General features: G+C 44.4%; 1 protein-coding gene across 14 annotated transcripts in view; it reads left to right on the top strand.

Moving 5' to 3' along the window:
* Positions 1 to 26,139, top strand: part of SRPK2 (SRSF protein kinase 2) — a 284,044-nt gene that overhangs the window by 255,680 nt on the left and 2,225 nt on the right. For 5 of the 14 annotated variants that reach the window (XM_030932258.1, XM_030932254.1, XM_030932262.1 and 2 more), the window contains 5 exons: positions 415 to 897; positions 10,053 to 10,153; positions 10,260 to 10,367; positions 16,211 to 16,280; positions 16,931 to 17,023. In XM_030932258.1, the coding sequence (XP_030788118.1) occupies positions 415 to 897; positions 10,053 to 10,153; positions 10,260 to 10,367; positions 16,211 to 16,280; positions 16,931 to 17,023 (855 nt within the window). Of the gene's footprint in view, positions 1 to 414; positions 898 to 10,052; positions 10,154 to 10,259; positions 10,368 to 16,210; positions 16,281 to 16,930; positions 17,024 to 17,396; positions 17,490 to 26,139 lie in introns of all 14 variants that reach the window. The other 9 variants (XM_030932252.1, XM_030932253.1, XM_030932259.1 and 6 more) reach the window with 4 other exon arrangements.

The raw sequence follows: 26,139 nt of genomic DNA on the forward strand, positions 1-26,139 counted from the left end.
ATGTTAACATTTCAAAATAGTTTTTAAAAAATGTAAAATGTCTGAGAAATACCATGTTTCTGTCATGCTAATGATGGTGCTTTATTTTGTCATTAACTTTTTACCTAACTGTAATGCAACACAAGTCTATTTCTGAAGATTGTAGAAGGTAGAAATGGAAGTGCAACTTTATTTAGAAAGAGTTATTTTCCTTTAAGGGTAACTTTTTCTTTTAACAGCAGGCCAATTATTAAATGAATGAAAAATGAGATTTAGAAAACCTGAAGCGTTTACCCCAAAAGCGAAGAGGTGTTTACTAGGTGGTACATAAGTTAAACACATTCAAAATGTATTTTATTGATGGAGATAAGTACTTAGTGGGGCCGTATTAAGGACAGTAACAAGTTCTGATTCTTGACCCATCAACTTCTTAAGGTGAAGCTGAGGACCAGGAAGAGAAAGAAGATGCTGAGAAAGAAAACATTGAAAAAGATGAAGATGATGTAGATCAGGAACTTGTGAACATAGACCCTACGTGGATAGAATCACCTAAAACCAATGGCCATATTGAGAATGGCCCATTCTCACTGGAGCAGCAACTGGACGATGAAGAGGATGATGAAGAAGACTGCCCAAATCCTGAGGAATATAATCTTGATGAGCCAAATGCAGAAAGTGATTACACATATAGCAGCTCCTATGAACAATTCAACGGTGAATTGCCAAATGGACGACATAAAATTCCCGAGTCACAGTTCCCAGAGTTTTCCACCTCGTTGTTCTCTGGATCCTTAGAACCTGTGGCCTGCGGCTCTGTGCTTTCTGAGGGATCACCACTTACTGAGCAAGAGGAGAGCAGTCCATCCCATGACAGAAGCAGGACGGTTTCAGCCTCCAGCACTGGGGATTTGCCAAAAGGTAAGTGTTCTTCCCATCAACTGTCTGCCATTACTGACTTCAGGGACGTGCCATTAACAAATGCTATGAAGGAACTGGCTGGAAGTGGCCAAGCCCTGTTTGTGTGTGCTAATCATTTTTATTACTTTTATACTCATGAAGAAGTAATGTGATTTAAATACATGTTCTATGCCACTAGGCTATCTCTTGCTCTCTGCATACCAAATCTTACTTCTGACCAGTTCTCATTTTTAATATATTTATAGTCAGCAGCATCATTTGCAAAAACCTTCCAGTTTTAGCAACTTACATCTTTCTAGAATGTGTAGTTTAGTTTATCATTTGTATCTTCTTCTATCTGATATTATTATAGTTTTTTTTGTTTTGTTTCTATTCAAGAAAAATATACCTCCTCTTTGACTCTATTGAGAAAGAAGTATCATATTGTCTTTTGATAATTTGTTCCTGATTATAGGACCCTACTATTGATAACTGGCCCAGGATTGTAATTTTCAAGGAATTGGCATGGATTTAGATGTGATGACAGATTATAGATTGGTTCTTGTGTTCTTATCTACCTAAGAAGGCTTGACTTATTCAAACCTTTATTTTGAGAGTGAATGCTGAGTGACTCTAGTAAGTGAAACTGGGTAACACAGTTGGTTTCCATTCTGACTCTTGGTGGAAAAGCTCTGAAACCTCCTCTGCTCCCTCTACTGACCAGACTGTTTAACACACAGCGAGTAATTGATGAGCCAGCCCTGCAAACCGCCCAGGACATTCTGCAGCCCCTTTGGTTCCAGCAGTCTGGAATTGCACGATGAGTGAGCTGGCTTTGTTACACGCTGGCTATGATGAATCCTCCTAAGGATTTGCTTTCTTTGCTTGGCTGGACGTGGTCAGCTCCTGTTCCCCTTTATAGGGAGTGTTTGAAGGTGCTTACATAGAATGTAGGTTCATGTCTGGGAAAGGGCAGTAGTGAGATGTACCTTATCCAGATTTATTGTTGCTGTTGCAGTTCAATTTTTCTCTTGAGGTTTCTTTTTTTTTTTTTGAGATTGAGTCTTGCTCTGTTGCCCAGGTTTGAGTGCAGTGGCGTGGTCTCAGCTCACTGAAACCTCTGCCTCCCGGGTTCAAGCGATTCTGCCGCCCCAGCCTCCTGAGTAGCTGGGATTACAAGCGTGCGCCACCACGCCCGGCTAATTTTTATAGTTTTAGTAGAGACGGGGTTTCACCATGTTGGTCAGGCTGATCTCAAACTCCTGACTTTGTGATCCACCCACCTTGGCTTCCCAAAGGGCTGGGATTACAGGCATGAGCCACCGCACCCGGCCAAAGTTTCATATAGAAAGTAATTTACAAAGTACCTTTTTAATTATTTCTATTTTATTTATTTATTTATATTTTGAGACAGTCTCAGTCTAGTTGCCCAGGCTGGAGTGCAGTGGTGCAGTCTCAGCTCACTGCAACCTCTGCCTCCTGGACTCAAGTAATTCTCCTGCCTCAGTCTCCCGAATAGCTGGGATTACAGGCGCCTGTCACCATGCCTGGCTAATTTTTATATTTTTAGTAGAGACAGAGCTTCACCATGTTGGCTAGGCTGGTCTCCAATGCCTGACCTCAGGTGATCCGCCCTCCCCAGCCTCCCAAAGTGCTGGGATTACAGGTGTGAGCCACCATGACCAGACCAAAGTACCTTTTTTATTTGTACTTATTTTGCAAGTATTAGCTTAGGCTGCAGTGGCTTCAGTTACAGCCAGCCCTCCGTATCCATGGGTTTTACATCTGTGGATTTCACATCCGTGTGCTTAGCCAGCCTCAGATGGAAAATAGTTGGAGGGAAAAAAAAAAAACCTGTGTCTTTATTGAACATGTACAGATTTTCCCCCCTTGTCTTTATTACCTAAACAATACAGTGTAACAACTATTTACATACCATTTACATTGTAGCAGGTATTATAAATAACGAGCGATCAACTAAAGTATATAGGAAGATGTATGTAGGTTACATGCAAACACTACACCATTTTATATCAGCGACTTGAGCATCTGTGGATTTTGGTGTCCTCAGGATGTCCTGGAACCAGTTCCCCGCAGACACCGAGAGGCACCCGCATATCATCATATTAATCCCCAGCTCAGAACTTAATAACTGTGGAACTTTGGTTTCTTATCCTGTCTGAGCCTTGGCTTATTCCTCTATCAAAGGAAAGAAATGGCTACCTCTAGGGTTGTTAGTAGCACTGAATTAAATACAACAGGTCAATGGCAAAGGTAGATAAATAACATATAATAATATATTGAGAAATTTCCTGTTGAATGTAAGTTGCCTTGGTCATCACAATCCATGTAAAGGAGGACAGTTGCTGCTTGTTACCATGTGGTCACCATCGAGGCCCAGGCAAGTCATAAAACTTATCCTATTGTTTACATGACAGCTCCATCTCTGTGTCACAGGAAACTTCAAACCTTACGTGTTCAAAACCAGAATACATCTCACCCTGCCAACCTGCTACGCATGCTGTATTTCCTGCGCTTGTTACCACCATTTCTTGTTGCTCCAGTGAGAAACTTGATCATCAGTGTGTCCCCATTTTTTCACTCACATCCAGTAAATCATCTCATTTTGTTAGTCATACCTCCTAAGTAGGGATCCCACTTGCCTTGGCCCTACAGTGGGCACTGTCATTGCTTGCCTCTTCTGTTATGGAGGCTCCTTACTGGTCTATTGGCTTTGTGTTCTCTCCAGCTTTTCTCCCCACCTGCCTTTCAGCATGCCCTTCCATGCTGCTGCTAGAGTGTCTTTGCAGTATGCTCACCCGATCGGTGTTACTCCCCTGCTCACAGTTTCCACAGGTCCCCATCATCTACAGCAGTGGTCTCCACAGTGGAGAGTGTACATCCCTGCATAGCCAGGACCATCCAGGAAGGTGCAGGAAGGAATTATTAGAGCATCTGTGTATTTTTTTATTTTGAAAGAATAGTACAATAAACAACTCTGTATCCTCCACATAGATTGAGCAATTAACATTTTGCCACATTGCATATACTTTCTTTACACAGACACTGTATGCTGCACATATTAGGATACTTCACTCCTAAATACTTAAGCATTCATCTTCTGAGAGATGAATTAGGACGTCCTCCATTGTAACAATAATACTATTATAACATGTAAGAATAGCACTAATTTTATATTATTAAATATAATATAGAAACAGGGTCTTGCTCTGTCGCTCAGGCTGGAGTGCAGTGGCCTGATCTCGGCTCACTGCACCCTCTGCTTTCTGGCTCAAGTGATCCTCCCACCTCAGCCCCCCAGGTAGCTGGGACTACAGTTGGCACCACCATGCCTGGCCAATTTTTATGTTTTTGGCAGAGAAAGTAGGGTTTTACCATGTTGCCCATGCTGGTCTTGAACTCATGGGCTTGAATGATCTGCCCATCTTGGCTTCCCAAAATGCTAAGATTTTAGGCGTGAGCCACTACACCTGGCCTAATATCATCCATTATTTATTCCATATTCAAATTTCCTCAATAATTCTAAAATTTTCTTTTTAAATTTTCCTGATCCAGGATATGATCCAACACAGTAGCCTGCCTCCTGGGTGGGGGCTTCCTGTGTCCCCAGCAGGCTTAGTTCTCTTTCCCCTCTGCTCCTGCTGGCCATGCTCATCGTAGTTGTGTGGGCAGTGCTCATTGTCATTGTCTTCTCATTAGAATGTGAACTCTTAGAGAATGCAGTGCGTTTTTATCTTTGCATCCTCGCCATCTGATTCAGTGCTAAGGTAAATATTTATTGAATAATGAACAAACAAATGAGTGATACCTTGTTGTATTCTTCTTCTCTTTCCTTTCTTCCGCTTTTTTCCATTTATAATCACAATTTTACTGTGTCCAACACACATACCATCCCCAATACCTGTTGCATCAGTTAGAAACTGGAGGTCTTGCAGAGCGTTTTAATATTGTCAAATTCTAGGGATGTACCAATGACAGGATCTCCTTTGTTTGGAAGCACTCAGTTTTTGCTCACAGCTTGGCCATTTGGTAAGCAAGGGCAGCCTCCCCCATGGGAGGGGAGGTGTTTTTTGTTTTCTGCATGGAAAGGAGTATAACCTAGAGTCTTGCACTTGACCACATGGTACTGCGTGTGGCAAGAGAAACAATGAAGAGTTTGTGTAGATCCTGTCTTTAGGGCAGAATGTACACGTTAGGGCATAGTAGAAGAAAGATTGGGGCCGGTTCGAGGAGCTCGAAGGAACCTAAATGTCAGGCTAAACAATGTACACTTTTTTCCTAGAGTAATTTGGCAGCCACTGAAGGTTGAGAAGAGGATGATCCATCCCTCTTAGATGTTCAGCTGCCAGAGCCATAGTGCATATCTTGGCTCAACACATCTGAAGGACAAAGGCCCTGGAACAGGGTGATTTTGTTGGTCTTACCTGTGGGATATTTCTGGAATCCTTTCTGTGTCACTCGATGGGGACCCACACCACTGTCAGTCATTGCCTAGGCTGCTGTGACACAGCCTCCATGCTCCTGTCACTTCAGCTTCTGCTCACCAGTATGTCTCTGTCTGGCAGTCCAGAGAGAACTGTTCAAAGCATAACTTCTTCCCCCATACCTACTCCCCCTCACCAAAATGATCTCCATTGTGTTTCCCACGTAGAGTGATGCCCTGAGGTGTCCCTCACTGAAGCTGACAAACTCTCCAGTGGTTTCCCTAATTCATTCTACACCATTCACACTGGATTCTTTCTAAAGTTTCTCAAAGTTGCAAGCCTGTTTCTGCCTTAGGATTTTTGTACTTCCTGTGTCCTTTGCCTCAGACTTCTCTTACTTTCATGCCTGCCTTTCTTCAGACCTCTCCTGAATGTCACCTTCTCAGAAAAGATCTCCCCTAAACAGCCTTGGCATTATCCATCTCCTTTCTCTGCTTTGTTTTTCTTCATAGCCTCTTGAGCTACCTGATGGAATGTGTGGATTCCTCATTTATTTGCCTTATTGCCCATATTTTCAGCCAGTACACGAGTTTCCTAATTTGGCTTGTGTTTTTTTCTTACTGTGTTTCCAGTACCAAGACCATGCTTAGCACACAGAAGGGACTCAGTAAATATTTGTTGCGTGAATGGTTGAGGTGGCAACGTTAAATCTCTTAGTTCCACTACTTCCTTGGGCCTCATACTGAACCTCCTCCATATAGAGGGGATATTCTTGCCGTCCTCATAAGGACCTCTTACAATGTAAAGAGTCAGTGTGTGCCTAGCACCATGTGTTATGTGCATGTGACAGCAGCTGTCTCATCATGCTGAGGCATTGTTGGCTACCATTTAGTTTCTAGGATATCTTCTTATGGAATGAGTGACCACAGTGTCACCTGGAGACTAGTGTATCAGAACGTGACTCAAGGGGCTCAGTTCTTCCCGAAGTGAAAGCCTTCCACTCATTCCCTTCTTAGTGGAAGCACAGTGCAATTGCAAGTTTTCATTTTGGAAGGAAGACAGATCCAGTTTGTCCTTTGTGTCATCATTATCTGTAAGAAGGAAACCGTGTGACAAGTCACTACCGTGGTGACTCAGTCAGAGGAGATGCAACAAAAGCATTCCAGTTGGGTTTCAGTGGGCTTCTTGGGAATGTAGCAGTCTGGTACCTTAGTTCAGGAACTATCATAGTGAGAAAAGAAAGAAAAACAAAATCTCTTTTACCTCCTGTTGTGTTTTTATGCAATTAAGTTATTGAGATACATTACCTAGCATCATTTGGAACATCTTAGAAGCTGAGTAACTTTACAAACCTGAACCAGGAGGATAACAGCATGTCACCAAAGAGATTGTGTTCAGTGAACCTTAATGAAGGCCAAAAAAAAAAAAAAAAAAAAAAAAAACCAAATTTAGGCCGGTTGTGGCGGCTTATGTCTGTAATCCCAGCACTTTGGGAGGCAGAGGTGGGCAGATCACTTGATGTCAGGAGTTCAAGACTAGCCTGGCCAATATGGTGAAACCCCGTCTCTACTAAAAACACAAAAATTAGCCAGGCGTGGTGGCAGGCGCCAGTAATCCCAGCTACTCAGGAGGCTGAGGCAGAAGAATTGCTTGAACCCAGGAGACAGAGGTTGCGGTGGACCAAGATCGTGCCACTACACTCCAGCCTGGGCGACAGAGGGAAACTCCGTCTCAAAAAAAAAAAAAAAAAAAAAAAAAAAATCTGAATTTAAATGTGAGGTGTTGGGTCTTTGAAAGTATATTTCTTCTAGCGTGATTGAATTAAGCAGCTCCTGAGAAATGTTTTTAAAAACAACATCTTGGAGTGGGTGGCAGATTACAGATCATTTCCTTTGACTTGAGTGCCCTCAGATAACAACAGCCAACTCAGCTACCTGTTCTCATGGAGAAAAAGAAATCACATCATCCTGTGGCTCAGGGGGAACACAATACGTTTAATAGGGCTTCGCCCTCTTCGCATTAGACCTGTGATTTGAGTTGTTTGTGGGGGTGGAACTTGCTCTTGGGCCTCCCCTTCCCTCTGCTGCGGCTCTCTGGTCCCTCACTGACCAGTTGGGAGCCTCCTGCCCCAGATGATGGTTCAGCTGGTCACAGCAGAGGGAAGCCCCTGAATCTGGCCAGACACCCAGATGCTGTCCTGATTCTCCTGTGTTTGGGTTTTTAGTTTCTTTGGTGTGGAAGGGGTGGTCCCTTCCGATTCTTCTTTTCCTGAATACCAAACCTCATACAGTGTAAGTCATTTGCCAGTCTTACACCTTGTAGATATTGAAACTTAGATTTGAATCCAATTCTTCAAACCTCAAATTCCATTTCCTTCTTGCTGATTCTCCTTGATTAAATGACATATGAGGCATTCATCTAATCATGTCTAGTGTTCATCTACCCATTGGGTCAGCATTTTTATATTTATCCTGGACCTCTGTTCTCAGCCCCAGGTGAATCAGTGTATATACATTTTGCCTTCTTTTGTTGGTCTTTGTGCTGCGCTCTTTCTGATTTTTTGCTGAATTCTGGTGTTTCTTTTCCTGAACTCATACCTGGCCTTTGGTGAGACCCTGCAGTGGATCAGAATCCTTATAAACAAGGAAACAGGCATATGGAAGGTAGCAAGCAGGGAATATCTGTACCTGGCTGGCTCAGTTGATTAACATGCTGGAGGAACAGGTCTTGAGGGTTAAGATACTGGTCAGAATTATCTGGAGCCCTGCTAGGGAGCTGTGTGGGCACCCTAGGTCCTGAGGCTTTGCCTGTTCACTGCTTTACTGCAAGTTGCAAGGCTGGCCCTCCTTCCTATTATGGGGCTTGCTGAAGAATCAGAGCCTCCTCAAGCACCCTGGTTCCATAGCTCATATGTACCCCAACAGAGGTTTAGTTCATTTCAGCAGTGCCCAGCTTCAAGGAAACAAAGGGGCTCTCCTAGGTAGGTGTTTCTGTTAGTCTGTTCTCACACTGCTATAAAAATACCGGAAACTCCGTAGTTTATTTAAAAAACAGGTTTAGGCCGGGCGCGGTGGCTCAAGCCTGTAATCCCAGCGCTTTGGGAGGCCGAGACGGGCGGATCACGAGGTCAGAAGATCGAGACCATCCTGGCTAACATGGTGAAACCCCGTCTCTACTAAAAAATACAAAAAACTAGCCGGGTGAGGTGGCGGGCGCCTGTAGTCCCAGCTACTCGGGAGGCTGAGGCAGGAGAATGGCGTAAACCCGGGAGGCGGAGCTTGCAGTGAGCTGAGATCCGGCCACTGCACTCCAGCCCGGGCGACAGAGCGAGACTCCGTCTCAAAAAAAAAAAAAAAAAAAAAAAAAAACAGGTTTAATTGACTCACGGTTCCACAGGCTATACAGGAAGCATGGCTGGGGAGACCTTAGGAAACTGTAAAATATGATAGAAGGGGAAGCAGGTATCTTACATGGCTGGAGCAGGAGGAGGAGAGAAGGGGGACGTGCTACACACTTTTAAACAACCAGATCTCCTGAGAACTCACTCAGTATCACAAGAACAGCAAGGTGGAAATCTGCCCCCATGATCCAGTCACCTCCCACCAGGCCCCTCTTCCAACACTAGGGATTACAATTCGACATGAGATATCGTCAGGGACACAAACCCAAATCATAAGTGTTTAATGTTCTACATTGAACAGACTTTTCTGCTTGGTTTTCAAATACCATTTCAAAATTACTTATACAATAAATAAAAGTCCTGGTTTTATTTCATCTTTACCAGAAATCTGATCTTGTAGGTCAGTCTGAGGTTTGGTGATGAAGATGCTGACTTTAAGGAACTATTTTTCTGGGCCTCATGAAATTATTTTTCTTTGTCACTTGCCCCTTGATTAACTCTGCTTGATATAGGCATGATCTGGACTTGTCTGAGAAGATCTGGCCCCAGAATCCCTGGGAAGCTGGCCCCATACTTGCCTTTGAGATTCCCTGGGGTCACCCTGGAATTAAGAATGACTGCTCACGTACGTGACAAGTTCATGAGTGACCTCAGAGTTTGCCTTTATGGCCCAGGCCATCTCAAGAGACCTCTGTCTGGGCCCTTCCTTGTCTACAACAAAACCAAAATAGTTTAGTCCCTGCCTTTAATCTGTGTTTGTTAATCAGCAGTCATCTACCCCTTGGTATCTTTGTGTGCTCAGCCCAGGCAGTGGGAACTGTAGGGGACGATGTGGGTGTGAGGTGTGGGTGCCAAGGACCCTGATGTCTTGTGGTGTCCAAGGAACTGTGTGTCACTGGGAGTGATTGGCCCCCACAGCAGTGTTCTTTCTACCTTCATGTTGCTTGTAATAATGCATCAGCAAGCACGATCCCGGCTGTGAAGGGATGGACTGACACCATGAAGAGCTGCCACAAAGCAGCAGACAGGGAGAGAGCAAGGCCGGCTTGTTCTAGGGCTGACCTGGACTTGAAGGAACTGGGGATAAGAAGAGAAAGGGCAAGCCAGTGCCCTTGGCGTCCTGTGGGCAGCCCAGTTGGCTTTTTCGTGGAGAATTTTCCAGAGGTGGAGAACAAGCAGTTTTAGTTCTGTCAAGTTGAATTTACAGTGTCCCAGGCCTAAGTGATCATTCCACCATTCTTTAGGAAAGGAGACTGACCCTGGCAAACACTGCTCACGCATGGAAACCACTTATCCTAATCACTAACTGTCCTGCTGTTTGCTCATGCCAGCAAAAACCCGGGCTGCTGACTTGTTGGTGAATCCCCTGGATCCACGGAATGCAGATAAAATTAGAGTAAAAATTGCTGACCTGGGAAACGCTTGTTGGGTGGTAAGTAGAGTTTTCTTTCTAAAACACTTTGGTCTTGATTCTGTGTGCGAAGACACTTTCTGAATGTCTGTGTTGCTCTGTGGTAATGCAGCCTGTTCCCTTCCAGCATAAACACTTCACGGAAGACATCCAGACGCGTCAGTATCGCTCCATAGAGGTTTTAATAGGAGCGGGGTACAGCACCCCTGCGGACATCTGGAGCACGGCATGTATGGTAAGGATGGCTCTGCCCTTTGCTGCCATGGGAATTGGCTCGTTCCTTTCACACTCTGGATGGGGCTGAGTCTCTCTGAGGCATGTGGCCTCAGTTTTTCTGACTGTAAGGGTCATCCGCCGTGGGCAGGGTGAGGGGAAGTTTACTGCCGCGGGCATCTTAAGAAGTGGAAGGGTCCTCCTCAGGCGGGCCCTGGGTGTTTGGTGTGATTGTGGGCTTGTGAGAGAGAGATGGTCTCTTCTTAAGGCCCTGCACAGCCCGCAGCCCCATGAATCAGACTCAGTTGTGGTGACACAGTGACTTCACTTGTAGTCCCTGAAAATTTGCAGGGTATAGGGAACTCTTCCCTTCACTCATGCTGTGGAGGAAGATGGGGTGACATCTCCCAGGGGAAGATTGCCTGAGGCAGGCAGGTAGGAGCCCCTCCAGGTAGCCTCTGCCTGGTCAACCAGACATGCAGGGTTCCTCACCTCTTCCAGACTGGAAGGGATTTCCCCAGATGCCAATGCATAATCTCTCTTCCCTTAGAAAGCAAGAGCTAGCAGATATTCTGGCTTATTCTAGGATGTCTAGCCCCTTCTGAGACAGTGGCAGCAACGCCCACTCCCGCTGAGAGAGTCTGTTCCCAGAGTGGTTGAGATGGCGGCCTCCACAGGGCAGCAGAAGCCTCTTTCACCTGTCAGGCCTGTTTTTGCTGCTGGTTTTGTGCCACACAGTTGCATTGTCTCTAAACTCCTCTGGCCCTGCCCGGCATCGTTTGTTCATTGTCCCTGAACCTGTGAGTTGGTGAACACAAGAGGCTCCACGTCTGCGAGCCAGTTCCTGGTTCTCTTCCTCTGCCCTGTTTCCTGGCCCTGAAAAAGCCTGAGCAGCTTTTTCTCGGTGGGCTTTACTCAGGCATTCTGTGTTGGGAAAGGTGGGTTGTTTGCTGTTGGGTTTCATGTTTTTTCTATTCCATACTGTTTTTTATCCACATTCTTCCAATATTTAAAAGAAAGGGTTGTGTGAAAGGCTTAGCATTTTTCTTCTCACTGAAAAAAAGGAATGCAGAATAAATATGTTAATTTTCTGTTATTCAGAGGTTACTTTAACAATTCTTTTGAATTTACTGTGTTTTATCTCCTCTAATGTTCAGGTAAAAGCATTGTTTTGAGCAGATAGTGCCAGCTGTTGGAGAAAAAGAGGGTGCTTTGTGTCTTTCAGCTTTGACTCAGCATGATCTGAGTCAACACATGGCCAGATAGGTCCTAAAACACCAGGCCTTTCTATTCCGTCGTTGCTCTTATGGATAATACCAGATAATTATGTTTAAATTATTAAAGGTGTTAAACTTCTTCCGTATCAAAACCCAAGTCCCTGCCATAGCTAGGTATAGAAGAGAACAGTTAAAAGAACCGGTGGCCAGTGATGGTCACTTTGAACTTAGAGAGTGCTATGTGGAGAGGCATTTGACCCTCTCTGTGTGACCCCAGCAGGCAGACTGAGACGTGGGAGTCAGTGGAACGGGAGCCGCGGAGACAGTGAGTGGGGGTCGGGGAGCAGGGGCCATTTCAGGGTGTGGGGAAGGTTAAGTCACAATGGCCACTAGCAGCAGGGCTGCCCTGAATTAGGCACTAAGAACTCTTTCAACTCTGAAATGCTGTGCTTCTAATTTGGGGTATTAAGTTTGGTGATATAACCAGAAAAATAGGACACAGTCACAGATGTAGTGGGATAATGGAGCTGTCAGCACAATTTTATACCAGGTTATCTGTCCTGCCTTCCATTAGATGAACATTTGTCCCTCCATACAATTTCCTGTCCTGTTTACTTCTTGAAATGCTGTTGCTGTGAACAGTGGCATAAATATCAGTAACAGGTTCCTAAGGAAAAGCCTTTCTGTCTCCTCACCTGCCCCCTTCCCAAGAATTAAGCATAAGCTCCCGCAGTGCTGTCAGGATGGCTTATGAGGTTTTCTTTTTCAGTTGGTTGTCATAAGGGGGTTTTGTTTTTTTGGTTTTTTTTTTTTTTTTTTTTTTTTGGAAAAGGGCCAGGCCCTCATTCACTGCCTGCCCCGCCCCCGAAAAGTCCCTGCTTTAGAGGTTTCTTTTGTTCTTCCTAGAGAACCTAGGAGCAATGAGGCAGTGTTTCTTACCTCATCTGTTCTGTTGTAGTGTAAAAATATTACATTTAATATATTAAATTTGACCTCATAATACCAAGCTGTCATAAGGTCACAGATGGTTCTTGGTGGTAAAGCCTATAGTTTTTGAAGGTTTTGTTTGTTTGGAGACAAGGTCTTGCTCTGTTGCCTAAGCTGAAGTGCAGTGGCACGACTATGGTTCACTGTAGACTCCACTTCCCAAGCTCAAGTGATCCTCCAACCTCAGCCTCTGGTGTAGCTGGGACTACAGGCACGTGCTACCACGCCTGGCTAAGTTTTGTATTTTCTGTAGAGGTGGAGTTTTGTCATGTTGTCTAGGCTGATCTCGATCTCCTGAGCTCAAGTGATCCACCCGCCCTGGTCTCCCAAAGTGCTGGGATTACAGGCATGTGCCACTGTGCCCAGCTGTCTTTGAGTTTTATAAATAGCATCAAATCTCACAGAGACTCTTTTGGGAATGAGAGCTGAGGGGTGGTAGCGAGGTTCCATTGGCTATTGTCGGGGAGGATAGCTTTAGGCTCTGCAGCTGGAGAAGCACAACAGAATGAAGGATCACAGCAAGGATATGTTGGTTTTGGACTGTTTTACTTTTCTTGAGTTTTGCTTTTTCTTGAGCTTTATACCTTCCAGGTGTAATTACATATAATCTGAAACTTTTTTGTAGCTGAAGCATTGATTTCTCTGCATTTATGTGTTAGAGTCCCGGATAGGACTTTTTATGAACTCCATGGTGAGTCCTGGTCAGTGCTGTAGAAACAAGAAAGGCCATTCCAAGAAACTTCACCAGACTTCTTCGGCACTGGTCACATCACAGAACAAATAGCTGATCTTACTTGTTCAGAATCAGGGTACTTCGGCATAGGAGAATGTTTTAGGAGAGAGGCACTTGGTCTCCCAAGAATCCAGAAATCAGTAGGTCCAGAGAAAAGCTCTTTGAGGGAATTGGGCCAAGTGGAGAAGAATCCGAAGTTCCCAGGTAATAAAAATAATAATAAAAGTTATACTCGGGCCCAGCGGGGTGGTGCATACCTGTAATCCCAGCACTTTGGGAGGCTAAGGCAGGCAGATCACTTGAGGCAAGGAGTTTGAGACCAGCCTGGCCAACATGGCGAAACCCCATCTCTACTGAAAATACACAAATTAACTGGGCGTGGTGGCACGTGCCTGTAGTCCCAGCTACTCAGGTGGCTGAGGCAGAAGAATCGCTTGAACCCAGGAGGCAAAGGTTGTAGTGAGCCAAGATTGCACTGCTGCACTCCAGCCTGGGCAATAGAAGGTTATACTAGGAGTACCTGAGTTGAAGGCAGAGTTTTTTCATTGTAGTGTGCATTTGCCCTGCTGTACATATTGTATTGTTAAGAGAATCTAGTCACTCTCCAAAGAACCAAAAACGGGTAGCATTACAGCCTGCATCTTCCTTCTTCCTTTAAAAAAAAAAAAAAAAAAATTATTTCGCCAGGCGCGGTGGCTCACGCCTGTAATCCCAGCACGTTGGGAGGCTGAGGCAGGCAGATCACAAGGTCAGGAGATCGAGACCATCCTGGCTAACACGGTGAAACCCCATTTCTACTAAAAATACAAAAAATTAGCCAGGCGTGGTGGGGGGCACCTGTAGTCCCAGCTACTTGGGAGACTGAGGCAGGAGAACGACGTGAAGCTACCCGGGAGGTGGAGCTTGCAGTGAGCTGAGATTGATTATGCAACTGCACTCCAGCCTGGGCAACAGAGCGAGACTCTGTCTCAAAAAAAAAAAAAAAAAAAAAAAAGAAAAATTATTTCATTGATTGGCTTCTATACATGTTTTCTTGGAAATAATAAGGGTGCTAATCAAAATGATCATTTTTTCAAAGAATACATAGCTGACATATTTTGGCAGTAAGAAATATGCACAAAACTGGGCGCAGCGTAGTGCGCCTGTAGTCCTAGCTTCTCTAGAGGCTGAGAGAGGATTATTGGAGCCCAAGAGGTTGAGTCCAGCCTGGATAACATAGTGAGGCCCCATCTCAAAAAATATGAAAGGAAAAGAAATGGATGTGACCTGATTGAAGTCATTTTGAAAATTAATTAAAAGAGTTAGCATAGGGCTCAAGGCAGGGGTTGAAAAGCAGCTTGGAACTTGATCCAAGCTTTTCAAGTCCTCGTCGTCCCATTCGAGTTTTCAGATTTTTCTCTTAGCTTGTAAGATACTGAGGTGATTGTCTCCCAGGCTGGAAGGACTCTCCTGGCCATTAAGCGTGTAATCTAGTTGTTCCACTTGGATTTGGGGCCAATTATGAGGTTTTCCTGCCCTCATCTGGGATTGGCCCAACTGTCTTTTTTGTTTATTGAGTGGAAAGGAGAGGCCTTACGTAAGGGCCTTCCTGCGTTTTCTGCTGGTGCCTTCGGGCATCCACAGTGCTGGGACCACCAACTCACCATGCTGAGATGTGACGTGTCTGTGTCCTGCTCAGACCTATGCCAAGTTCAGGGCGGGATCCTGAGTTCATAAACTAATGCTTACCGCATGGACAGCTGGCCGTCATCTTGTCACCATGCTTCCTTCCTTCAGCTGATTCACATGCAGTCTTTCTTTTTAAAAAAAAAAGGTGAAAAGATGTGGTCCTGGGCTGACTGTCCCCCTCTTGGTTTGTTAAAGACAGTGCTAGGAGAGGTGACCCCTCCCCCAGGCAGGTGAGTCTTCCCTTAAGGGTGCCTTCCCAGCACTGTGTGGTCATTGAAAGAAAAAGAAGGTAGGTTGATGCAGTGCGGTTACCCCAGAATTGGCTCCTTGGGGCGGGAGTGGGGAGGGCAGTCACAGATCCACAGGCATCAGTGATTGGGCCTCTGAGCACCTTTTGGGATAGCAAGATCCATTCAGAATAGAAGCAACTATGAGAAAAGCCAGAAATGGGATTTAGCTTATTCTTTTTTTCACTTTTAAAGCATACTCTTTGATCAGCAGAGCAGTAGCAGTTGCCATTTTTGTATATTGTTACCAGCTTAAACTCATGTTCTTGAGGGTTTTTTTGTGAGCAAGGGAAATGGGAACAAATGGCCTTCCCTACATGCTGGCATGCTGAGGGACAGCCAGTGGCCACCCAGGAAGCCAGTGCTCCATGACATCCACAAAAGGGTCTGCAAGGCCATCTGCGTCCTCTGGCCCTGGGGACAAAGAGGGTCTGTTTTGTTTCCAGGTTTTCCTTTGGTTGAATCAGAAGTGAATGAAATGATGATGAAAATAGATGATGAGATGCTGAAAATAGTCGTCGGTTACTAAAACATGAAGGTCTTTGCCTAAAGGACGCAGCAGTGTCTGCTATACAGAGGCCAAGGCTATTATAGTGGTTGAGGCAGGTGCTGGAGTCAGATGGGCCTGGTTGAGTCCTGGATTGAACTCTCGGTTCTACCGTTTATAGAGTGCATACTGTGCTTTGCCAGGCCTGCACACAGGTGCGGCTAAATCACTGACGTTGTGGTTTTGCTTCCTGCAAAATGAACAGAATACATGGCTCTTACATCTTTCCTTAGAAGAAATGTAAAAATACTTCTGAAACTTATTTGAATGTGGAAGAAAGAAAAAAATTAGTATTGAGCACTTTTGGGAGGCTATTTTGTTTGATTCAGATCTTCGTAAAGTGGCGGTCTCTTCTGTAAGGAGAAAAAGCTGTTGACTTGGGGGCCAGTCTCTGAAGTGCTTAGCATGTCGTCTGTTGTATCCTAGGCATTTGAGCTGGCAACGGGAGATTATTTGTTTGAACCACATTCTGGGGAAGACTATTCCAGAGACGAAGGTGAGTATTAGTGCCTGCTGAATACCTTGTTCTGGGTCTCCTGCCAGCCCTGAACTTCTGTAGAGTACTGTATTTTTGTACTGAAATAGAGCCATGTTTTTGGTTTTCAAACACCAAATTCAGATGCTTTTCCTTTGAGTTTGACGCCCCCTCAGTCTCAGTGAATGGGCAGAGCCTGTCTGGTACAGGCAGCACTCTAGTGAGCCCTCAGGGGCCTACACCAGCGGCTCTTCCTGGCCTTGCACAGGGCAGGAACCCAGCTGGCTGAGAGAGGACAGATGATACAGACCTGAAACCTCTCTGTGGTCCTTTCGACCATTGATGTGCTGCCCATTTCTCTGTCCTGTTTGGGAGCTGAGTTGAAAACCCAGGATTTCTGGCTTGAATTCCATCTGTAAACCTGACCATCTCCATGCTTATTTGCTTGCGTTGCTGGGGTGGCCTGGGGTGAGCTGGCCTCAGTCACTGTTACTGCTCCTGGTGGTGCCTGAGGCCTGCCATTCCTACAAGCCTCTGCATGGATGTGCTGCAGACACTGTTGATTTGAATCTATTTCTGATTTTTTACTAATTTCAATTTTTCCCTCTTCTTTTATCCCATCCTTCCCTTTGCCCCTCCCATTCCCATATCCTTTTTTCTCTCCTCCATAGACCACATAGCCCACATCATAGAGCTGCTAGGCAGTATTCCAAGGCACTTTGCTCTGTCTGGAAAATATTCTCGGGAATTCTTCAATCGCAGAGGTAGTACCTCTTCTTTTTGAAAAGCGCCACGATGCAGACAGAAACTGAAGAGCAGCTGCTGATTTTAGCATTAATGGTGACAAAGGCATTTCTCCTAAATTCAAAATGCAACCCAGCAGAATTCTTGTGCTGATAGAAAAGTTGTCAGGGAAGACCACATTTAGCCCTGTGCTGCGGTCACCCTGTTCACCAGCCCCTCTCCTGTGCCCTCCAGCTCTGGATCCTGAATCCAGCAACGTGAGGAAGGCCTGTACTTTTGGTCATTCAAGTTGCGCTCTGTTTCTGTCTGCGCGGGCGGTAGTAGTGTCTGCATGCAGTGTACTGATTAAACTGTCGTGTGTTTCTGTTTTGCTGGCAATGTTTCCCAATGCAGATCACATAGCATTGATCATTGAACTGCTGGGGAAAGTCCCTCGAAAATACGCTATGTTGGGGAAATATTCCAAGGAGTTTTTCACCAGAAAAGGTAACGGTATTTATGCAACACTAATTTTCAGCATAGTCTTCTCCCAAAAGGAGAAATTGTGCATTCGTGATTGGGCAGTGGAGAAAGATCTGGAGTTTCACAGCTGGGGAGTTCTTCCGAAGAAAGCTCTCAGGAAATAAACCTGACCCATCTGATACCTGGAGTAAGAATTTTGTAAGACAACAGCATTCCTAATAGCATTTTTCTCCTCTGCTTCTCTCTTTTCTTACTCCAAGTTACCAATCTGTGTATTCATATATTTATAAAAAGGAATTTAGATGATTGTTAAAAGCCAGCTAGACTTATCTTTTCATTTCTTATGTCATGGACTCTCTGTAGTGGAACAGAGGTGACCTAGGGACTGGACTTAATGAATGTCCAGGGACATGGCTTTTGGTCTGCCTGGGTTATTTCTGTAGTGGGTGTAGGCCTATGAAATGTTACGTTCCTCACATTCTTAAAAATCACATCCTATGTTCCCAAAGCAATTCTCCTGCTGCAGCCTCCCAAGTAGCTGGGATTACAGGTGTGCCACCATGTCTGGCTAATGATTTTGTATTTTTAGTAGAGACGGGGTTTCACCGTATTGGCCAGGCTGTTCTCAAACTCCTGACCTCAGGTGATCTACCTGTCTTAGCCTTCCAAAGTGCTGGGATTACAGGCATGAGCCATTGCGCCCAACCTGCTATACTTTTTTGTGATGAGTGTAGTTGGTCCTTTTACTTCATATTTTTCAGGTTGGATTTTTGTTTTTAGATGTGACATCCCTTAATAAAGAACTTTTAAAGTTGATGTGAGTAGGACATGGACTTTTAGAAATTTCTGAAAGTCCTAGATGCTCTATCTCCCTCACTTAGCTAAATTTTGAGAACCACATTGATTTTTTTTTTTTTTTTTTTTTTTTTTTGAGATGGAGTTTCGCTCTTGTTGTCCAGGCTGGAGTGCAGTGGTGTGATCTCAGCTCACTGCAACCTCCACCCACCCTGGGTTCAAGCGATTCTCCTGCCTCAGCTTCCCAAGTAGCCAGGATTACAGATGCCCACCACCATGTCCAGCTAAGTTTTTGTATTTTTGTTGGAGATAGGGTTTCACCATGTTGACCAGGCTGTTTTCAAACTCCTGACCTCAGGTCATTCACCCATCTCGGCCTCCCAAAGTGCTGGTGTTAGAGAGGTGTGAGCCACCACGCTTGGCCTCAAACTGATTTTTTATGTTCCTATGAGATAAGGAATTTTTGTGGAGTAGTAATCTTTATTACTCACTTTGGTGAGGTTTGGCTACCCAGTCCTTATATTTAACTTTAAATTACATTTTCCTGTTAAGTGTACAAGACTTGAGAACTGACTGTGCTAAAGATGGTGGTTTCCTGCTGCATTTACTCTGGGCAAATTGACTACACCTCTCAGACTTTATAGGATCACCTGGTGAAGGCAATTTGTGAAATATACAATTAGATGTAATTATTTTCCTCATTACCTTAAGACTTAGCACAGGTATTGTCAGGAAAAACCATTTGTCAATCAGTAATTATTTTTGGTTCTGAGAATCTGGTCTCTGAGTCTAGGCCATGTTAGCCAGGCACAGGGTTCCCCTCCCCACACGGAGACTCACAAGCACAGGCCCAAGTGGAGTCAAGGGCAGGAAAATGGCTTTGCTGTTAAGCTGTGTTTAGTAATGGAGCTGGGGCTTAAACCTGCTGTGAGAATGGCACATCAGGTAGTCTGTGAACTTAAGTTTCCTCATCTGTCAACAGGGGTTCTTTCAGGTTGGCTGTTACAAGAAAGTGTAAGAGGGTGCCTTTACAGCACTGGGCACAGCTGGAGCTGTTATTATTGGTAAAGCAAAGCTATGAACAGGAAAACACTGGAAGCTTATGAACTTCTATACAGCAGTGTTACTGAGAAAACAGGCTGAATTTCCCTGGGAAACTTAGAGAAAATGTTATTTGAAAATAATTGGGCTGGGCATGGTGGCTCATGCTGAGGCTGAGGTGGGTGGATCGCTTGAGGTCACAAGTTCGAGACCAGCCCGGCCAACATGGCAAAACCCCTTCTCTACTAAAATATAAAAATTAGCTGGGCGTGGTGGCGGGTGCCTGTAATCTCAGCTACTGGGGAGGCTGAGGCAGGAGAATTGCTTGAACCTGGGAGGCAGAGGTTGCAATGAGCCGGGATCGTGCCACTGCACTCCGGCCTGGGTGACAGAGCAAGACTCTGTCTCAGAAAAAAAACAAGGAAAAAACTGTGAATTATTGTGGCCTGGGATTCAGTATGGCCTGGGGAATTGTGTTTTTATTGAAGGCAGGCCCTCCCACATTTCAGAATGTTTCCAGAGCTGGTGGGGGAGATGGCCTGGTCCCTGGGGCACCGTGGCTGGTAGGTGACTTGCTGTGAGCCCCCAGCTGTGGGTTAGATGGGAGTTGGGCCTGGCCTATTATGGAAAGAGAGAACATGATTGACTTGTGATGCTCTAGAGGGGAAGGAGAGACCTGAGAGACATGGGGCACAGCATCTGCTTGGGCACCATGGTTTAATGAGCCTCATTTTCCACTGTGGTCATCTGGTACGGTGAGGACCAGATGACCACAAAGTCACTCAGGAATTGTTCCTTTAATTGGAACCTTTCCTCATCAACAAAGACCCACTTAGAGTGACCTGCCTCTGCATTTGTCTTTTTTTTTTTTTTTTTGAGATGGAGTCTTACTCTGTTGCCCAGACTGGCACAGTCTCAGCTCACTGCAACCTCCACCTCCCGGCTTCAAGCAATTCTCCTGCCTCAACTTCCCGAGTAGCCAGGATTACAGGCGCCTGCCACCATGCCCAGCTGATTTTTGTATTTTTAGTAGAGACAGGTTTTCACCATGTTGGCCAGGATGGTCTCAAACTCCTGACCTAAGGTGATCCGCCCACCTTGGCCTCCCAGTTGCTGGGATTACAGGTGTGAGCCACTGCGCCTGGCCATGCATTTATTTGTCGTTGTTAATTGTCTGTCTATTGGGGGGATCGAGGACTCCATACTGGAAGGAAGAGGGACAGAAAGAGAGGCCTTGAATGATGAGCAAGCGAAGTCACTGAGTTGTTGGAAGGAGGGGCCTGTAAGCAGCCTGCAGGCATGGAGCTGGTGCAGGCATCTGCTCTTGGCCTGTCACTCCTGTGATGGTTCGTTTTGTTTCAGGGAGAGCAGCCTACATGTGGCCATAAATGGCTGGAAGGCAGCTTCCACGTGGGTCTTTCTGTCAGCAACCTTGCTCCCTGAGACAGCTTGTGGATGTGTATCTCCAGGTTACCGCCATCATCACCACATATACTTAGGACTTGTGTGATCGAGTTCTTTTTGAGCAGCTTATTTGAAGGTAACCTGCAGAGTTAAAATGCATTTGGCATCCTTCTTAATGAGAGACCAAAAATATTTTGACTTGGTGTTACTGTGGTACCTACAGTTCTTTTTTCGGATGTAAGAGAGCATTTGTGACTAGGTGAGAAATCCCCTGAAATGACTGAGAATTGGGGCTTCAGTTCTTTCCTGATTATAATTTCTAATGGCAGTAGAGATCAGAAGGGATTTAGGGTGTTTACAGAAGTCACAGGATAGCCTTATGAGGAATGACGGCCCGTCATGGAAATAGATTTCATCGTGTCTCTCAGGATGAGGGGAATGGCTTGCTGCATGAAAGATGTGTTTTGGCATGTTCCCCTAACTAATATGTGAATGTACATTTTGGAAATAATGGAATCTTAAAAGTAGCCATTGAAACTTTTTTCCTAAAATACCTAAAAAACTTGTGCTAGAACTGATAAAGAACAAAATTTAAAACAGCTGTTGATATGCCTCTCACCTTTGAAAGCAGTTACTGATGGAGAGTGCCTTCCCAGGAGGTTTTCCCGCTCTGTCTCCTCCAGTTCAGAGGCAGATTTTCATCCCTGCCACGTGGCCAGAGAAGCGTGGGGTCTGTGTGTTAAAGTTGAGCATCAAATGCAGCTCATCTGTCTCCTCTTGTGTATAATTCAAGAAGCCATGATCATTACTAGTTTGAATCATTCTTTGGCCAGAAAGTTAAAAATTGAGCTATATTTTTGGTTAGGGAATGTAATTACAGCTCTCATCCTCTTAAGGATAATTTGCTGGACATGAGCCACCAAAAAGCATTAAGAAACTAGTGTGTTGAGAGGTGGGCCAATAGAAATCAGCATGTCCATGAATTTTTTTCCCTGTCCTGTCTTCAAGAAGTGGGTGGTCCCCAGAAGCATTTCAGCCCTCAGATCATGGTAGAAAAAGCAGTGCAGCCGGGAGCAGACCTCACTGGGCTGGTCACCAGGGATTTTTCTGACCATTCAGCAGGTGCATTTTAGTAAAAATTGCTGCATTGATAATGGGATCATCAAAGGAGACAGTTTACTTAAACAAACAAACAAACAAAAAACTGGTCTCTAGATGAGAGCATCAAGTGTGTTGGGATAAAAAAGAGTGATTATGTGTGCATGTGTGTGCGCCTGTGTGTGTGTGTCAGACTACAGACCTTAAATACAATTGAAAATTTCAAAAGCAAGACGCTTCTATGCAGCAGCGTAAAATCCACATTTCCCCGAGTCAGGGACAACATCAAGAAAAAGGTGAGAACTGAGGGCTAAAACCCAGGAGCTGAGTTTTAAAAAGACATACCTTATTCTGTATTTTTAATATTTAGTGTCTGAGTTGAACTTGTCACAATGTTTTAAAATTATCTCCTGAATACCTAAAAAGCAACAGATTCTTCTGATGTTGTAAAGAGCAACGAAAGCTCTTTCATGGGCATTTGACAGCCTCATGGGCTGGGCGTTGTCACTGCCACTCCTCTTGTTTATCCCCCCATCAGGTGATGGGCGTTTGGTTTCCCCCACTTTTTGGCTATTATGAATGATGCCACTATATGATCATTAATGTACAAGTTTGTGTAGGCTGATGTTTCCATTTCTCTTGAATACATGTGTGAAAGTTTAAGTATAAATGTTTAAATTTTGATGAAGGCCAATTTATATACATTTTACAATTTATGCTTATGATGTCACATCTAATTGCCTACTTCAAGGTCATGAAGATTTACTTTTCTAGGAACTGCTTAGTTTTAGCTCTGAGGCATATGATCTGTTTTGAGTTGATTTTGTATGGGATGTGAAGTAGGGTTTATACACATTTTAAACTCCAGTATTTACCCACATGTGGTTGTCTACTTGTATAAGAATTCATTCAAATCTCTTGATTGTCTCTTGCTTTGTATTGGTATTTCTTGGTAGGTTTACTTTCTACATGCATCTAATTGATGCTCATCAGTTTTGTATCATGGTTTGCTTTGTAATTACCACTGTTCATGTACATATAGTCTAGGATTTGCCTTTAGAGTCTTCCCACATGTAGTGTGGAACCTCGTGGGCTGCTTTATTTAATTCTGGAATATGACAATTTCATGGATAAAATAATATATTTTCCTTCACAAACCACGTTAAGATTCAAGAGAGGTGTAATAGAACTTCCTTGTTTCCTTAGATGGACTCTGCAAGTCCAGGACTGGCCAGTACAGCTGCTGTCACAAAGCCTTTGCTCTGCAGGAGGAGCCTTCCTCAGAGCCTGCTTCCTGCTGGCTTTCCTTGGCTCTGTCAGGCTGTTTGTCAGAGCACATTCAGAAGCCTGAGGGGCTCCTGGGGAACAGCATAATTGGCCGCCAGGCTCATGTTTGCCTATGTGTGTGTGTGTGAGTTGATACTGAGATTAACAGCTGATAGTCACAGGAAGGGTGAAGTGATATTCCACATTCTTTAAGGAGGACAGGCTAGAAATGGAACTTTAAAAAAATTAAAATTGTCACAGTTGTCTTGTTATTTGCAAAACTTGTTTCAGTGAAACACATCTTCATATATTTTCTTTTCTTTTCTTTTTTTTTTTTGAGACAGAGTCTCATTCTGTTGCCTAGGCTGAAGTTCTGTGGTGCGATCTCAGCTCATTGCAACCTCCGCCTCCTGGGTTCAAACAATTCTTGTGCCTCAGCCTCCCCAGTAGCTGGGATTACAGTCGTGCACCACCACGCCTGGCTAATTTTTGTATTTATTAGAGATCGGGTTTCACCATGTTGCCCAAGTTGGTCTCGAACTCCTGACCTCAGGTGATCTTCCTGCCTTGGCCTCCCAAAGTGCTGGCATTACAGTCATGAGCCACCACGCCTGGCCGATAACATTTCTTTAAGTTGTTAGGGTGCTACTTTTATAATAAAAGCAAATGGTGAAAATGTGTTTTTAAAATGTGCTTTCCCCTCTTATTCTTAATTATCATTCTAAGTGATGGAGGTGTCTCCATTTCTTGGGCATCGTCTGCAGGGCTGGAGCTGGCTCATGGACTCAAGGCCCCCACTCACCCAGTGAGGCCACTCTTGTTGTGTCGGCTAGCAACAGGTACAGAGTTGGGGGCTAGGGCTTTGTGTTTGAGTAACCTTATCAGGGACTTCCAGGGCAAGGTTACTTATATTGAGCTTGAGGGTTTGTACACATCATCATTATAGCATCTAGATGCATTGATTTTCCTTTGCATTATAAAGTTTTTCCACAAAAAAAGTTCACACTTTTTTTTAGAGGCGGTTCAGTGTTTTGTTATATTGCAGTGCTGCTGTGTGCTCAGGACCATCGGTGTTTAGGACTGTCCTGCATATACTGTTGTTTATAGACTGCTTTGCACATACAGTCTTTATCTTGTCAAAAGTAGTTAGATATTTTATGCTGCTCCTTGCAAATATTTTTACCAGTTTACGGTATGCCTAGTTATGGATGAATAGTTTCTCATGGCCGTTCAGTGTTACATTGTTTTGCTCACTGTTACTGTGCAGCTGTTAAGCATTTATAGTGGTAAACCTTATCTTTTCATGGAAGATTGTACTTAAAAGATGCCTTGTTGATGGATCTTAGTTTAACACATGGCCTCTCAGAAATAGGTTCCTTTACTATTCTCAGCAGACAGTGCTTCTCTGTATTTGCCTTTATTTGCAAACCTGGAGAGTATTTATTCTGAGATAGAATAGATTAATGTCATAAAAGTTCACTCTCCTTCCCAGAGAACTTGGTTCAGTCATGTGCCTGCTTTCTTTGTTTGCTTCACTGTTGCTGTGGTGAGATCAACAGTCTAAATCAATATAGTCATATTACAGAAAATGTGGAAATTGAAATTACCTACTAACAAAAGCTGGTGTTTTGATTCACTTGATTTCCATCTTAATGAGCGTTTTAATGATCTTGTGATTATCTGTAGGACATAGTTTGTTCCTTTACTGCCTAATGTTGTACCATGATCTTCTCCCATGTTGTTAAGTAATACTAAATACTATTAAGTGAATCTACCTTGGTTTTCTTTTAACCACCATTTTACTATTATTGGCTCTTTGTAATTTTGCAAGTACATATAATTTTGTGCCAGCATATATTAGGCGTGAATTTGGGGTGGTGCAACCAGGGTTTATCTCCTTGGGCTGGATTCCTAGAGCCGGAATTTTGGGCTTAGAGGGATAAACCTGCGGTCTCTGCTCTGACTTTGTTTTTATGGAGACTATGTTTCCTTCAACAGGAGATCTCTTCCTGCCTCTAATATTGCAGGTTCATTTCTTCATTAACACAGACCTGATGTCTAGTCTGGATGTGATGCTTAACTCTATCTCCAGTCCTCATATTGGAAACAGAAGCTTATTTTACATCCCAGCCCCTTTAGTAAACAGTCCTCTTAAGAGATTCTTTATGCAGAACCCTGTGCAGAGCATGATTGCAGCTCTGTAGACATACTAGTGTGTAAGATCACACTTCACAATAGACACAAAAGAAGAGCCGTTGTGGGTAGGATTGTAGGCTCTTTCCCCTTTTGTTCTTACAATTTTCTGTAATGTTCTTTTCTTTTCATTTTGTATTTAAAGGGGAGGGCTTTTCTAAATTGACTTGAATGGGTGAAACAGAACAAGCCTCCTGAGAACACCTTTGTGAGCAGAGCACTGATTATCTATTGATGCATCTCATGAAAAAAATTTACTTTGTTTAAATTATAGCAATTGAAAGTCAGCCCTTGTATGAAGTGTGCCGTGCAGGTGCTTGAATGCCTCTCCCTCCCTCCCCAAGACCTGGCTGCTCTGGGGTGTGGGCACAGGGGAGTGTTTCCTCTGCAGAAGCTGCTCAGGGTGCACTGAGGGGCACCTAAGGAGGCCTATGGGCAGGGGTTGGGGGTCTTGTGAAAACTTCAAACAGGCAGAGAAAATGAGTTACTTACAGTGAAATTATCTGGAGCTTTTGACAGTTTATTGCCTTTTTGAACAGGGTTATGGGGAGACAGGGTTTCGCCCTCTTCCAGGCTGGATGGAGTGCAGTGGCATGACCTTGACTCACTGCAGCCTTGGCCTTCTGGACTCCACCAATGCTCCTGCCTCAGCCTCCTGAGTAGCTGGCATGTACCACCGTCCCCAGCTACCTTTTTTCTTTTTCTTTTTTTTTTTTTAAGTGGAGACAGGGTCTGGTCTATGTTACCCAGGCTGGTCTGAAACTCATGGGCTCAAGGGATCCTCCTGCCTCAGCCTCCCAAGCAGCTAGGATTGCAGGTGTGAGCCACCGACCCCAGCCCTTTTTTGCAGTTTTGACTTAAAAATAACCTTTTTTTC

This window comes from Rhinopithecus roxellana, chromosome 6 (assembly GCF_007565055.1).
Source record: "Rhinopithecus roxellana isolate Shanxi Qingling chromosome 6, ASM756505v1, whole genome shotgun sequence".
NCBI lineage: Eukaryota > Metazoa > Chordata > Mammalia > Primates > Cercopithecidae > Rhinopithecus > Rhinopithecus roxellana.